The sequence below is a fragment of the Scleropages formosus genome, chromosome 4 (genome assembly GCF_900964775.1).
Source record: "Scleropages formosus chromosome 4, fSclFor1.1, whole genome shotgun sequence".
Taxonomy (NCBI): domain Eukaryota; kingdom Metazoa; phylum Chordata; class Actinopteri; order Osteoglossiformes; family Osteoglossidae; genus Scleropages; species Scleropages formosus.
Window position 1 is genome coordinate 38,388,421 of NC_041809.1, and position 14,644 is coordinate 38,403,064.

At 48.4% G+C, this 14,644-nt stretch overlaps 2 protein-coding genes across 5 annotated transcripts in view; one reads left to right on the plus strand and one right to left on the minus strand.

The window, feature by feature from the left end:
* The first annotated feature begins 94 nt into the window (after window positions 1–94).
* Window positions 95–7,078, plus strand: atg4a (autophagy related 4A, cysteine peptidase). Of its 2 annotated transcripts, none has more exons than XM_018751912.2 (13): window positions 95–127; window positions 1,196–1,306; window positions 1,857–1,928; window positions 2,023–2,121; window positions 2,370–2,471; window positions 2,934–3,006; window positions 3,169–3,248; window positions 3,579–3,805; window positions 4,474–4,552; window positions 4,743–4,888; window positions 5,343–5,399; window positions 5,556–5,667; window positions 5,860–7,078. In XM_018751912.2, the coding sequence occupies exons 1-13, from the start codon at window positions 118–120 to the stop codon at window positions 5,922–5,924; spliced, it is 1,233 nt and encodes a 410-aa protein (XP_018607428.2). In that variant the 5' UTR covers window positions 95–117; the 3' UTR covers window positions 5,925–7,078. The 2 variants fall into 2 exon arrangements, with proteins under 2 accessions (XP_018607428.2, XP_018607429.2); XM_018751913.2 differs by lacking the exon at window positions 95–127 and adding an exon at window positions 248–306.
* An 86-nt stretch (window positions 7,079–7,164) lies between these two features.
* Window positions 7,165–14,644, minus strand: part of LOC108934128 (collagen alpha-6(IV) chain-like) — a 58,418-nt gene continuing 50,938 nt past the window's right edge. For all 3 annotated transcript variants that reach the window (XM_029250990.1, XM_029250989.1, XM_029250988.1), the window contains 10 exons: window positions 14,512–14,583; window positions 13,947–14,066; window positions 13,511–13,627; window positions 13,053–13,214; window positions 12,746–12,844; window positions 12,192–12,338; window positions 11,931–12,047; window positions 11,587–11,778; window positions 8,959–9,245; window positions 7,165–8,699 (listed from right to left, as the gene is read on the minus strand). In XM_029250990.1, coding sequence (XP_029106823.1) covers window positions 8,439–8,699; window positions 8,959–9,245; window positions 11,587–11,778; window positions 11,931–12,047; window positions 12,192–12,338; window positions 12,746–12,844; window positions 13,053–13,214; window positions 13,511–13,627; window positions 13,947–14,066; window positions 14,512–14,583 — 1,574 coding nt within the window. In that variant the 3' untranslated portion in view covers window positions 7,165–8,438. The remainder of the gene's footprint in view (window positions 8,700–8,958; window positions 9,246–11,586; window positions 11,779–11,930; window positions 12,048–12,191; window positions 12,339–12,745; window positions 12,845–13,052; window positions 13,215–13,510; window positions 13,628–13,946; window positions 14,067–14,511; window positions 14,584–14,644) is intronic.

The window sequence follows — 14,644 nt, forward strand, 5'->3', positions numbered from 1 at the left end:
AGTAGTTTTCAATCACCGCTGTGACAACGAAGGCAACAGCTTCCGAACTACATCCCCCACAAGGCAGCGCGCTGTGTTTGTATCCTCTTGCCTTTAAAACCCGATGAAAGCCGGAGGATGGAGGCAGGTAGGAGAAATCGAGAAAAACCATGGTGATTTAATTAGGCTTAAAGTGTCCGTACAGTAAACTTTCACAGCAATCGGCGCTCGTACGGTAGCAGTGCGTTCAATGACCTAAAGGGCGAGGCCCACCGTTGGTGTGGAGTTTCCTTCGGGACGTTTTAGACACTACAGAGCGAGTAACTTGTAAGTTTGTCGCATTGTGTGTTTGCTCGGCTGTGGCCCGCGCGTGGAGCCGAGGGCTGCGGGACCGAGCGACACTCTCAGGAGGCGCGTCCGGCTCCGGCTTCACGGCGAAGCGCCAGGAGCGGGTTCCTTCCTCCTCCTTCTCGGTTCTCCTGCTGCAGCAGCGAGCGCTGCCGGCTGTGCAGCTGTGGCTCGTCACGTCACCTGTCCGCTGGCAGAGCCGCCGCCGCCGGTGCGGTGGGTGGGTTGTCTGTCAGACTGAAGTTGAGCGACTGACTCAACTGCTGCCGGAGGCTTTTTTCGGAAACATCGCTCGAACCGAACGGGACGTGACGTGTCCGCGACACCCGCCGCCGGCGTTTGCGCACGAACAACTACTAACTAGTAGCGAAGCGGCGGCGAGTCGGACTCGAACCCGGCGGCGGTGCCGCATCATTATCATCATCATCATCATCATCATGTGCGAGTCCGGCTTAAGCGGCTTTTTTTTTACACAGTAGTTCGTTGTTGTTCTTGTTGTTGTTCAGGGGGGAGTCCTAAATATCTGAGAGTAATTTGAATGAGTGTGATTTCAACGGTTCAAACATCGTCGTGTTGATGAATCGTGTCGTCGATTGGACAATCAATGACAATCAATCATCATCGCATTTGTGACCTGTAATAATGTTTGCTCATTTCGAGAAGGTTTCTCCGTTGCTCTTTTAATGGATCGAGTTGCGAAGCTCAGCACAGGTGGATAAACAACATGTTGTTCATATCTCTGGGCAGGAAACCTTAAAATATGCGACGAAGCTCCATGATTTCTTCCTTGATTCCGCCTTTCCTTTGTTGTTTCCGTTGTCATGGACACCTGTCTGTCTGTCTGTCTGTCTGTCTGTCTGCGTTGCAGTTTTAGCCAAGTATGAAAACCAGATCAATGTGTTCTCCGAGCTTCTAGACGAGCTGCCGGACACAGAGGAGCCGCTGTGGATCCTGGGGCAGCGCTACGATGTCCGCGCAGGTGAGGTAGAGCGACGAACACCTTGAGGCCCAAGGGCTCCGGGCTCCGGGGTGGCGGCACACCGACGCTTCGTTGATCACGCGTGGCGCTACAAGAGGCCACGTGCAGCAAAGTACAAGGGTGCGCAAACAGACAGTACGTTTGCAGGCGCGAGAAGGCGGCGCCGGAAGCTCGGCCGCTTTAGTCCGCGGCTGAAAAAGTCGCCGGAGACGTCGTGAGTGTGGCGGGCGGCTCTCTCCAAAGGCTATTCGGGGCTCGTGCTTTGACCGCGCTCCATCAACGGCCACAGCGATAGTTGGCCAGCAGATGGCGTGGTGGCTGGAGCTCATGTCCTGGAATTTCAACGTTCCTGGGTTCCAGTCCCCTCCTGCTGTAGTACACTTGATCGAGGTTCTCTCCCTGAATCGTTGCGAAATTTCTCGCTCTATAAATAAGCGGATCAGTGGAAAAATAAAGGGTAACGACTGAAGTGAACACAGACCGGTGTTGGCCATTGTGCTCGTATTTTGATGGTGCTCTCTTTGTGTTCTCTCCCCACGCGTGTACGCAGAAAAATCCGAACTGCTGTCGGACGTTCGTTCGCGGCTGTGGTTCACTTACAGAAAAAAGTTCTCGCCCATCGGTAAGAGTTGGAACTGCGTGCATAAAATGTGTCGGTGGACATGTCGTGTGTCTGTCGGTGTTTGTCTTCTCACGTGTGTTTCTGCGGACCCCAGGAGGAACGGGCCCCTCGTCCGACGCAGGCTGGGGGTGTATGCTCCGATGCGGGCAGATGATTCTCGCCCAGGCCCTGGTGTGCTGGCATCTGGGCAGAGGTGAGATGGGTAGCCTGAGGGGGAGGTGCGTCATGCTAAGGGGGCAGAACGCTCTCAGTTACCTGTTAGGTGTGATGAGAGGACAGTTTGCAGAGGCCAATGAAAAGCCACGTTATGATCCGCCATGTACGATATTTTAATATCGTAACGTTAGTGGGTAATAATAGCGCAGGCACAAGAAATCGAGGTACTCCTCCCGATCAGCGAGTTGGTCTCTAATGCCCAATGTCTATGTCCTCCTGAGGCAGAGTGGCGCTGGGACAAGGATGGGAGGCACCCCGAGGAGTACCGGCGCATCCTGCATTGCTTCCTGGACAAGAAGGACAGCTGCTACTCCATCCACCAAATGGGTAAAGAGGCGTCGCTGCGAAACCCCTGTGGAAACGCACACTGACACTTGTTTAATTGGCAGATGCTTTTCTCCATAGTTACATACAAATCAGTGTATCAAAAGTGCACTTCAACAACATGTTGAAAGTTCTAGAGTTCTAGGCACAGGACCATCACAGCTGTTCTTATATAGTTAATTAACGTTTATAGAACCCTACGGGAATCCTGTAGCTGCCTGTACAGTTGACAGTTGGGTGAGAATGACGAATATGAATGTGACAGAGGGTGCGATGCCAATTTACAAAGCTGTTATGAGTTCACGAGATACGGGTCTTGAGAGCCTTCCTGAATGGTAGAAGGGATTCAGCAGTTCTGAGGGAGAGGGGGAGCAGATTCGCTGTGATGCTGACCAGTCACACACACCCGAAGAGTGTACTAATGAGCGTCTCTCCTCTGGTCTCCCTCTGCTGCTCTTCTCACAGCTCAGATGGGAGTGGGAGAGGGAAAACTGGTCGGAGAGTGGTATGGCCCAAACACCATTGCACAAGTGCTAAAGTAAGTATTGTCATTGTTATGTAACTTGAAATCTGTAGAGCATTAAATCTGGTTTTGTCTGTAGGAGAAGGACATCAGAAGAACTGCAGTGGGAGGAGCCAAGAGCGTCTGGTTGTTCGAGACCCAACCGACCTGTTCTCCTTTCTCTCTTTTGCATTTAAGGAAACTTGCACTGTTTGATGACTGGAATTCCTTAGCGGTGTATGTGTCAATGGACAATACGGTGGTGATCGAGGACATCAGTGAGTTTCACTTTTCCTTCAGTGAATTTCAGAGCACAGGACTGTATACGTGTACAGCGGTAAACAGAGTATCCACCCTGCATCACGGCTAAGTTTGCTCTCTCATATACGTGTTCAATACATAGATACTTATGTGCATACATTTCCTCGAGTGAATCCCTTTCTGTACATAACAACACGACTGCTTGTTTACTTGCGCTGTTTATACTTTTTGATGAATTTATTAATGGTATGACTTTTCTGCTGACTAACAGTAACAGAGCTCCATGTTACAGTAGCTGTGAAATGTGTGCGCAGTGAACTGACCCCCAGGGTTCCCTCGCTTTGCAGAGAAACTGTGCCACCAGACAGGGGGAGGTATGTTGCGGCCAGCTCTCGGCGACCCGGCGGAGCCATCGGAGGGGGGGGCCTTCCTGGAGCATGGTTCCTCTCGGCCGCGGGCCACCTCTTCGTACCCGCACCCGTACCTCCGCTCCGAGTGGAAACCGCTCCTGCTGATTATACCTCTTCGCATGGGGATCAACCACATCAACCCTGTGTACATTGAGGCCCTCAAGGTACGCTGCATGGCCGTCGTTCTGCTGGCAGCATATTAATGCACATTAAAGCTTAGTGACACTAAAAAATGGAAAATATTAAGTGAACACGTGCAGTGTTTTACTCCTGATGCAGTAAAGCATGTATGTAAATGAGGCCCTAATGTCAGACATGAAGGTTTGCTGTGTTGAACTTGATCGGAGTAAAAAGTGTCTATTTTGCGTTCATGTAAAGGTTATTTACACCAAACATTATCATGCCAGTTGTGGGGCCTCTATCTGACGGATCGCTTCGCTGACATCTCTCTCACTGGTACCTATTTAAAAAAAAAAAAAAAAATCTGACCCATTTGCCTTTCCTGTGGACGAGTACAAAATCTTGAGCGCCTCCAGAAGTAGCGAAACACGGCTGAAAGTGGTGGAAAGCACATCAGCATGGGAGGTAGTTTGAGCACCAGCACCTCAGTTCTCCCTGTACACATGGCTGCCTTTGACATGATCAGCGTTATTTGCTCGTTGTTTCAATGAGTACACTAGTCGAGTAGAGCAAGAGTAGCGCAGTGCTGTACGTTCACCACTGTGTGTGACACTTTCAGTACTCCCCAGGGACCAATAGCCATGAGACAGAGGATCCATTGTAGTTGATGCTTAATATTTCATTTTCTTTTCTTTCGTTCTACTCCCTTCAGGAGTGCTTCAAGATGCCGCAGTCCTTGGGCGTTCTGGGAGGAAAGCCCAACCTAGCATATTACTTCATTGGATTCATTGGTGAGCCCAGAGTTGCGTCCCTGAGTGACTGGGAGGCCTCAGTCTGCTACGGACGGACGGACGGACGGACACACACACACACACACACACACACACACCGCCTGGTGACTTCTACTTCCTGCGCACAGCTAGGAGTGCAGCCACCCACCCTCGTTGCTCATACTGGCCGCTGGCATACTGCCCCCTACAGGTGAGGAGCTGATCTACCTGGACCCCCACACCACACAGCTGGCAGTGGAGTCGGAGGCTGGCGGAGCTGTGGATGACCAGAGCTACCACTGCAACAGGAGTCCACACCGCATGAAGGTCACGAGCCTGGACCCTTCGGTGGCACTGGTGAGACCTTCGCCTCCAATGGCATACTGCCTAGAAATCTGGACAGCTGCAGTTGGGAACTTGAGTCCAGAAACATTATACAGTGTGTTCGGTGTGACAGAACCTCCTCATGCCGTCACACCAATGCTTTGAAAGCACATGTGAACAGGACTGAACCGAACTGTGTGTGTATGTGGGTCTGTTAATTTCAGCTTTTTAATTTTTTGTGCATTTCAGTCCCTCGAACTCTCAAAACACGTGTCTACGTGCAAATCTATTTAAAGGCTTGGTGTTATTTTACAGGTCTTTAGTTGGTCTTCATTCGTGTGTATTAAAGTCACTTTGGCTTTATTCTAAGATTTTAATCGGTATGTGAAATCTCAGAATATGACAACCATATAGTAACAAAAATGGCAGGATCTGGTTCTGGGAGCCTTGTGTTAACCAGCAGTTGGGTGACTTTTGTTGCTTCTAGGGGTTTTTCTGTAAAACTGAAGAGGACTTTGACAGCTGGTGTGGTTTGGTCCAGCAGGTAGGAACTGAGACATTGACACCAACATCCAGAACTAGTCTGTTGTGGAAGAAGCAACGCAAACACGGGCCAAGCACAAGCTTTTTGAGCCGATCCAACTGAAATAAGTCATATGTTTTACGGGGGGGGGAATTTCCTGCTCTTTTGCTGTGACAGGAGATCCTGAGGAAGAGTCGTCTACGTATGTTTGAGCTGGTGGAGAAGCATCCTCCTCACTGGCCCCCTTTCGTCCCTCCTACCAAACCTGAGGTCCACACAACAGGAGCTGGTAGGTGCTGCACAGACCTCCAGACAGTCTTGCGTTTACTTGGTTGTTCGATAAGAAATCATCCCAGAGGTGTAAGAAAAACCATGGTTTGATCATCACTACTTTGCTTGATGTGCAGTGCAAAAAGCAATAGCTGTCCAAAAAAAAAAAAAAAAAAAAAAAAACCAACTGCAATTTTCTGCTTTGAAACAGAGTTCATTGAATCAACCGACAAGCTGTTTGAATCAGAAGAGGAGTTTGAGATTCTTAATGTGTGAGCAAACGGGGGCATCTCTGGATCACGACACTGGCGATGCCGAATTGAGCTCCTCCCGTCCGGACAGGCCGAGCGCGGACTGTCCTGTGCTGTAGAAGTGCCTCATATCACACAAAGACCAAGCACAAACTGTCTACCAGTTTGCAAAAAAAAAAAAAAACAAAACAAAAAGAAAAACAAACAAAAAAAGAAAAACAAAGGTAATCGACGCGTGGATTGAAGACCGACGTGAAAAGCTGAAAGAGCAAAAAAATGCAAAGTTTGTGCAGATTCACTTTGCTGTGGTACACAAAGCCAAGGATTATGGCAGCGCCTCTTCGCTACGGGGACGTGTCTCTGTACGGCTTCAGAGGAACTCGAGGACTTTGCAGTGCATGAGCTGAACGATACCGTTTGCAGACGCTGTTCTGCGTCTCCTGCTGAGGACAGGAGAGAAGAGCATATCTGTGGTGAAGCCGTCACCTCCAGTAACACACTACCTCCTGTTGGCGGGAGACCAATATGCAGACTTTTCAGTGTTAAAATAATTTGTATATCAAAGTGCCTCATTTTAAAACGTATTTATATCCTTGGAATGGGTAGTTTAAGGGATTACCTCTAGTTAAGGAAGGGTAAATGGTATCTACCCTAAACTTGTGTAAATATGCTAGTCAATAAAGAGATGGAAACGCCAAACCTTATCTGCTGTTTGGGGGGGGTCGGGGGGATGCTCTCTGTATATGTAGCAGGCAGTATTGATATCAGAACGATTTCAACGGTTCGAGCACCTTGAGGAACTAATAAATCTGTTGAATCTACAATTTACCATCATTTACTCTCCTTTCAAGGCACAGCAGCCTGCTGAGGGAAAAAATATATATAACATGAATTCATTTCTGCAAACGCGTTGTACTTAAGAGGATGAAGTGCATATAAATAGAGCTCAGCACTGATGGTCGGGTTTCCACCAATACAGCAATGTCATTGTGACACTGGACTTATTTCATGAGTACAGAAATGTTTTTCACTGTGTCTGAAAGTTTATTGATATGGCAAATCATTTGAAGCAATATCACCATATGCAGACTGAGGGAAGGCAGATATTGGGTTAAATTTCTAATAACTTGTCATGTAGAAGAGTGCAATTTTTTTTAATCCTATCTTTCAACACAATCCCCCAGTTTTATACTTTTCTCCATGTATAAATGAATTGCAGCATATATTATAAAAAGCAGTTTAATAATGTAAATATAAGAAATAAACCAGTTGTAATCATTTATTGTGTGAAATGTACAGAAAACGTTCTTTTTTTGCTGCGTGCCGTTTGACCGTATTGTAAATGGCGGTAAAGAAAAGGGAAGGGGGAAAAAAGGAGATGCTCTTGGCTACCAAAGAGCGAAAGACATCACAGTGGTCACATACCGGCCCGCAACCGGAGACACTAGAAAGATTAAAGATTCAAAAGGAGGCATCGGCCTTTTCCAAACATCTTGATAGGAAGTGTTCCTCGTCTCCACTACGGTACAAGCTGTGGCGCTTCAGTAAATATCAGCTTCGTATTCTCTGGAGTACCTGGCTGGGTGAACGTTCTCATCCCTACAACGCAAGAGAAGCTGGGCTGAGCCTGTCTGTTGGAACTATTCCCAGAATTCGTAGGCAAAAAATCTTTCTTTTCCATGCGCTGTTGAAGAGAACCTGCATTGCGCGAGGATCCCGTTGTGATTTAACGTCAACGGCGATTGCTGTCCTGCGATGGGCAATAGAGCTCCATCAACACATCTTTTTTTGAGCTCAAGTGCAGAATTGCCCACTGTTGTGAACGTGCAGCTTTCCTTGATCCAAGGCACTTGTAAAGGATCTTGAAGCCACTATTTAGAGAGAAAACTGTACTTCTACACAAAAAAATGTTAACTGGTGTGAGTAGTTGGATATGTTTACAGCTGCGGGCTTCACTGTTCTCACATCCATCTGGTCAATATTGGCCAAATCCTTGACAACTTTACACTGTGTTCTCTACATCGAGCTACATCGAGACATTTAACAATTGTGAAAATCAAATATTCCTCTAAACAGACTATTGTATAAGATCAGAGCTATAAATCAACAATGTGTTCAGTTCATTTTAAAATGACCACTTTCCATTACGCAAAACACTCTAGTTCCATTTAGCTCAGAAAGGCCGAGGAGCAGTTCAGTGCTGTCCGAGGTAGCCGTGAGTACGAGTGGACAAAATGTGGCAGAATACAAACAGTAACGTGGAGGACCGTTACCGGTAAAAACTAAGCTAGGACGACCACAGAGCCCCCCCCCCCATGTGAGATGTGAGGTGTGAAGGTGATGGCAGGACTGTCCCCACACCGTCTCGCTCTGTGGAGTTACAGGCGACTGGACGTTTGTTAGTGTTCTTCATCCTGCTCTCAGCATCTGTCATCAGTCTGTGGGGTCCTGGGCTCCTCCCCCTTGGCGCGGCCATGCCTACAGGACCTCCTTGTGGACCTGACAGCTCCGCGCCCCCGACCCCGTAGCTGGGACAGGCCTACAGGACCTTCATGCAGACCTGGCAGCGGCTGACGCGTGAGCGCAGCTGCCCTGCCTTCAGCGTCTCTTGGGACGGGGTCTCCACGAACTGCATCTCGGGCCTGATGGTAGTGAGCCAGAAGCTGTACTTGTTGGCGAAGTAGTGGCAGGTGCCGCGGGCGCCGCTGCACTCGATGAAGGGCGTGGCACGGAAGTCCTCCAGGCAGGAACCAGGGGAAACCAGGGACTGACCTCCACCCTCTGCCCCAGCTGCTGTGTGCTGATGAGAGACACCATAACACACAGTGCAGAAGTGTTCATGTAGTTCACGGTGGCGTGCAGCATGAACGCGGCATGCAGTACGCTGGGGGAGGACGTCTGTTCAGTGCAGCCTCTTTTCTCAAGAACCGTACAACTGACTTCGCTGCGGCTAAAAGCAATTAGGTGGAGCGCTAAAGGTTCGCAAGGCAAATACCTCTATATGTCTGTGCACCAATGACATGTACCAAAGTGTTACCTTCCATGCGCATGTATCTCACCATGAGGAAGGAGTAGCCAATCCAGAGGCTCCTCCAGCCCTGTGGACAAGGAGGGATGCTGAGGTCCTGGCTGTGGAAGGCCGCTGCCTGAGAGGGGGCCTCGCACACGGAGCAGCGGCTGATGTACTGGGAGATCTGGTCCCCAGACACAGGCATCATGGGGATGGGCGCCGTCGTGGACAGCCAGTAGGATTTGTCGTTGCGGCTCGCAAAGTAGCACAGCTCATCGATGTTGCAGTATAGGAAGGGCATGGTGCTGAACAGGGGCAGGCAGGAGCCAGCAAGGCCTAGGAGAAGAGGAGTTGGAAATTCGGTAGAAGATGACCAGAGATCAGCGTTGCAGACCACAAGTAAGTAAGGGAGGCTACCGTGGTGTTTTTCACCTAATCCCCATTTACATTCATCCACATGTTTATTCTTTCACTATATGGTCTGGGTTAAGATGTTACAGGGAACCACAATGTAACCGATACCTTAAAAATGCAAGGCAAAGAGCGCTGTTTGTATACTGCATGTAAATGCGTCCATGTACCTTGACCAGCGGCACTACAGCAGAAGCAGGATTTCAACTTGGGACCTTTTCCGATTGAAAACTCATCGCTGTAACCACTACGCAACCCACCGGCAAATCTTTACACCATTCTTACTAATGAGAGCGCGTGCGCACACGCACATATTTACACATTTATTCATTTAGCAGACACTTCTGTCCAAAGTGACGTACATCTCAGCAAAAGTACAATTTATGCATTACATTAAGAGAAGGAGACATGGCTGCAGACATGTGACTCAGGTAAACCTAGTTTGTTACCTACCACTTGCTGCACCGAGGTTCATCGTTCGAGTAGGTGCATAAAACACAGGATAGACAAATCCCGATATCCTCCCATCATTTTTTATTTTTTTATTTATTTTAATATTATAAGACATACAAATAAGCAAATACAATGCCAGAGTAGTGGCTGAATAAAGGTTGTATCTGGGGATGCTCCTGGAGTTACAATGCGTGAACAGTTACACCATAAATGAGCTGGAGAGATCTTGGGCGAAGTGGATCTGGAAAAGGTGGGTTTTCAGACCCTTCTGAAAAATAGACAGAGTTTCCGCAGTTCTGAGTGACAGGGGAAGGTCATTCCACCACAACGGAGCCAGAACCAAGAACCTGCGTGCTTTACTTTTCGTGCGAGGTACCACCAAGCGAGCAGAAGTAGACGAGCGAAGGGGTCTGGCTGGGGTGTAGCGGTTGATTAAGTCTTGTAATTAGCTGGGAGCAGTTCTATTGATGGATTTGTACACAGTAACCAGGGTTTTGAATTTGATACAGGCAGCTATAGGAAGCCAGTGCAGAGAGATGAGTAGAGGAGATACATGGGAGCACTTTGGCAAATCAAACACAACTCGTGCAGCAGCATTCTGTAGAAGCTGCAGACGTTTGATGGCAGTAGAAGGAAGACCACACAGGAGAGAGTTGCAGTAGTCCAGACGGGAAGTCACCATGGCCTGGACAAGTAGTTGGGCGGAGTCAGTAGTGAGGTAGGGGCGGATCCTATGAATATTATGCAGGATGTATCTGCAGGTCGGGGGCGTGGCTTCAATATGTTGAGAGAATGACAGACTTGCATCAATAGTTACTCCCAGACTCTTAGCGAAGGAGCTAGATGAAATGAATGAGTTGTCCAGTTTGATCGAGAGATCATGACAGGAGGATAGGCCAGCTGGGAGGTAAAAAATCTCTATTTTGGAGAGGTTGAGTTGGAGGTGGTGATCAGACATCCATGAAGAGATGTCTGACAGGCAGGCAGCAATGCGTGTGGGGATGTCTAATGCACAAGGTGGAAAGAAGAGGAAGAGCTGGGTATCATCAGCATAACAGTGGTATTTGAATCCATGGGAGGCTATGACCGGACTGAGGGAGGAGGTGTAGATGGAGAAAAGAAAAGGACCCAATACCGAGCCCTGCGGAACACCAGTTGAGAGAGGCAGAGGAGAAGAACGAGAGCCAGACCACTTGATAGGATCTGTCAGAGTGGTAGGACTCAAACCATCTTAGTGCCACACCTTTGATCCCAAGCTGGTTAAGAGAGGAGAGTAGAATCCGGTGATTGACAGTGTCGAATGCTGCAGACAGATTGAGGAGGATGAGGACCGAGGAGAGGGAAGCAACTCTAGCAGCTTGGAGAGCGTCAGATACCGCCAGAAGGGCGGTCTCAGTGGAATGACCAACTTTGAAACCAGACTGATAACCATCGAGGAGATGGTTCCGGGTGAGGAAATCAGACAGTTGATCACAGGCTGCCTGCTCAAGGGTTTTGGACAGGAAGGAGAGGAGAGAGACCGGTCTGTAATTTTCAACCAGGCTGGGGTCCAGGGAGGATTTTTTTAACAGAGGTGAAATTAGAGCAGTTTTGAAGGCAGCTGGGAAACAGCCAGAGGAGAGTGAGGAGCTGATGACAGAAGAGTTGAAGGAGGAGAGTTGCAGGGAAATGTTCTGAAGGAGTGATGATGACACACACCGCAGTCATTTCAACAGTTACCCCAGAAGGCATTCGTTGACTTAAATTACGACACATTTCACGGCTGAATCCTCTGTGTGCAAGTGGTGCCGGTGGTGGTGATGGTGCTACTAACCCAGGTCCTGGTTGTGGGCTTTCTCCTGGCCCTCGACGTACAACAGACTGTAGCCTTCCCAGAGTTTGGCCATACCCTGAGGACAGGGGGGAACCTGGCTGGCCTGACTGTGCTTCACCAGTGTGTATCCAATACTGCTGCTGCGGGCCGAGATGCCGGGGGGGCCGGGGGGACCCTGTCTGCCGGGGAAACCTGGAAGAGAAATATGTAAACATGAGCATTGCTCTCGCTGCTCATAAACACAGCTGTGAAGACTGCCACCCACAAATAATGAACATGGCAGTGAAGTTCACTTCTCCCCAGTCAAATATCCTTTCGCAAAGTCCTTGCGACTGGCCTCGCACCTTGCTGCCCTGTTGCTCCAGGAAAGCCTGGGGTGCCTGGATCTCCCCTGGGTCCCGGAGGTCCAGCTGGACCATCAGGTCCCAGCTTGCCCTTAGAACCAGTTCTGCCTGTGGGGCCTGAGAACAATTTAGGACAACTGTTAGAATCTGTCTTGCATGCTAAGAGAACTTTAAAAAACCTTATAATGGAATGAAGATAGGCACACTCAGTTTCCATTTTGCGTTCAGAATGATCAGTGCCATGGAACCTGTTTGGCCCACCTGCTGGACCAGGTAGACCAGGTTGACCGTGTGACCCCATCTCCCCAGTTATGCCAGGAAAACCGGGAATGCCTGGGTCTCCTAGTGGTGTTGGAACGATCTTGATAGGAACGGGGACTCCAGGGAGACCTTTGCGTCCCGCTTGACCTGTGGAATAGAGCAACAGTGATAAGAATATTACCTTTAAAAAGATATTCTGTCTTAAGCAAACTTTGTAACTCACACACACACCGTCTGAAACTGCTTGTTCCAAGTGGGGTTGCGGTGAACCGGAGCCTAAACCGGCAACACAGGGCGTAAGGCTGGAGGGGGAGGGGACACACCCAGGAAGGGATGCCAGTCCGTCACAAGGCACTCTAAGCAGGACTTGAACCCCAGACCCCCCAGAGAACGGGACCTAGCCAAACCCGCCACGCCACTGCACCCCCCTATTACTTTGTAGCTGATACCACACAATTAGATATGGAAAGATAGGCAATGGCCAACAGTAACAGATGTACTAGGTAACACTGTCCATTATTTTCGCAAACTAAACGTTCATGATCATATCTCACCTTTGTTCCCCTTTTGTCCCTTGAAGCCAAAGAACCCAGGGTCCCCAGGGAAGCCGACCCTTCCTGGTATACCACTTAACCCAGGGTCCCCTCTTTCGCCTAGGAAGACATGAAGGTTGAAGCTAAAGTGGCAGTCATTACTTAGCAAACCTCTAAGTATTCTGTTTATGTTTGAACCGAATTCTATCTCTATTCATAGTAAAAGCAAACATGTAACAAAGTGCATAAAGGAAAAATGAGTGATCATACCTTTTCTGGAGACCAACTGCCTTTCCAACCAACAGCCAAACATCCTAATGTGTCTCACCTTTAAAGCCCAGTCTACCAGGCTGTCCAGGGCTTCCTGGTAGCCCTGAGTCTCCACGGGGTCCTGGTGTCCCAAGGTACCCAGGGAACCCTGAATCTCCCCTGTCTCCTTGTGCGGTGCCTGGGCCAGCAGGACCCGGAGGACCAGGGGGGCCAGATAACCCTAGAAGTAGGCCATTACCAGGCAATACAAGAACGAGGAGATGTTCAACAGTGGAATAAACATTAAGTTGTTATTAAATGGAGTAAATATTAACTCGTGTGATGAACATTGGTTCATTTGGTGGAAAGAAACAGTAACTGTACTTAAGAATCACACGTCTGCAACCAAGTTTCTCTTTCTTCTAATGTAATGAACACATTGTATTTTCTATGAGATGTACGTGATGTACGTCGCGTTCTGCTAAATGAATAAATGTAAATGTAAGCCAGAATGAAGAAGTGAACAATGATGAATACCTTGTTCTCCATCCAACCCAGGAAGGCCAGGGTCTCCAGGAAAACCAGGGATGTTGGAGAAAACAGTGTGCCCTCTAGGACCAGGATTACCAGGAAATCCTGGTATCCCAGGAACACCTGACAGATAAGAGATTCATTAACCACTGCAGAAAGGACAAGTGTTCTTTTGATACGATGAACCTCGGTGCAGCAAGTGGTAGGGAGCAAACTAGGCTTGCTTGAGACTGTCATGTCTGCAGCCATGTCTCCTCCTCTCAACGTACTGCATAAATTGTACTTTTGCTGAGATGTACGTCGCTTTGGACAAAAGCATCTGCTAAATGAATAAATGTAAATGTACTGGTAATGAGTGGCTTAGCAGGCTTCCATATCAGAGATGCTGAGGGATGTTGTCTAACCTGACCTTCAAATATCAGGTGTGCTACTACAGACTTACCTTGCTCTCCTTTGGTGCCTTTAACTCCAGGGAATCCAGGTACACCTGCCACAGAGGACCCTCTCTCCCCCTTCAGGCCAGGAATACCTGGGGTCCCTGGTCTACCAACCTCAACCAGACCTCAAGTAGATGAAAACAAAAAGTTTAGGTGAAATAGGGAGGGACAGCTGGTAGTGTAGTAGTTAGAGCTGCTGCCTTTGGATGCAAAGATCGCAGGTTTGATCCCCACCTCTGGCTGCAGTACTTACCCTAAATTGCTCCAGTAAAATTACCCAGCTGTATCAATGGGTAAATAATTGTAAGTAGCTTAACATTGTAAGTCTCTGGAGAAAAGCATTGAATAAATGAAATGCAAACCAACAAATTCAATATGTTAGACAGTCACTAAGACAAAATTTTATCTTGTAAGACTTTGTACCGAAGGGTATCCAGGAAACTTTGTAATACCTGAATGTAGCTCCTAATATTGCTCTAATATATCTGGAAACACTTTTTGAAATCTGCTCCACAGAATCTTTCAGAACAATGGGGAAGCAACAATGCCTCAGGTAAGTTGACTGCTCACCTGGAGTTCCTGGTGGTCCCTTAGGGCCTCCGAGGCCATTCAGACCATTGAGTCCTGGAGATCCGGGTAAACCTGTCCAAGAGGAAGAAACACGAGAAGTCATCTTGAAACATTCTGTTGATCCCTAATGAAA

What these genes read in the sequence shown, in the direction of transcription:
- atg4a (XM_018751912.2), top strand. An exon ending in GCGCTACGATGTCCGCGCAG is followed by an intron (nt 1,307 to 1,856) that starts GTGAGGTAGAGC and finishes GCGTGTACGCAG; the next exon opens with AAAAATCCGAACTGCTGTCG. An exon ending in GGTGTGGTTTGGTCCAGCAG is followed by an intron (nt 5,400 to 5,555) that starts GTAGGAACTGAG and finishes TTGCTGTGACAG; the next exon opens with GAGATCCTGAGGAAGAGTCG.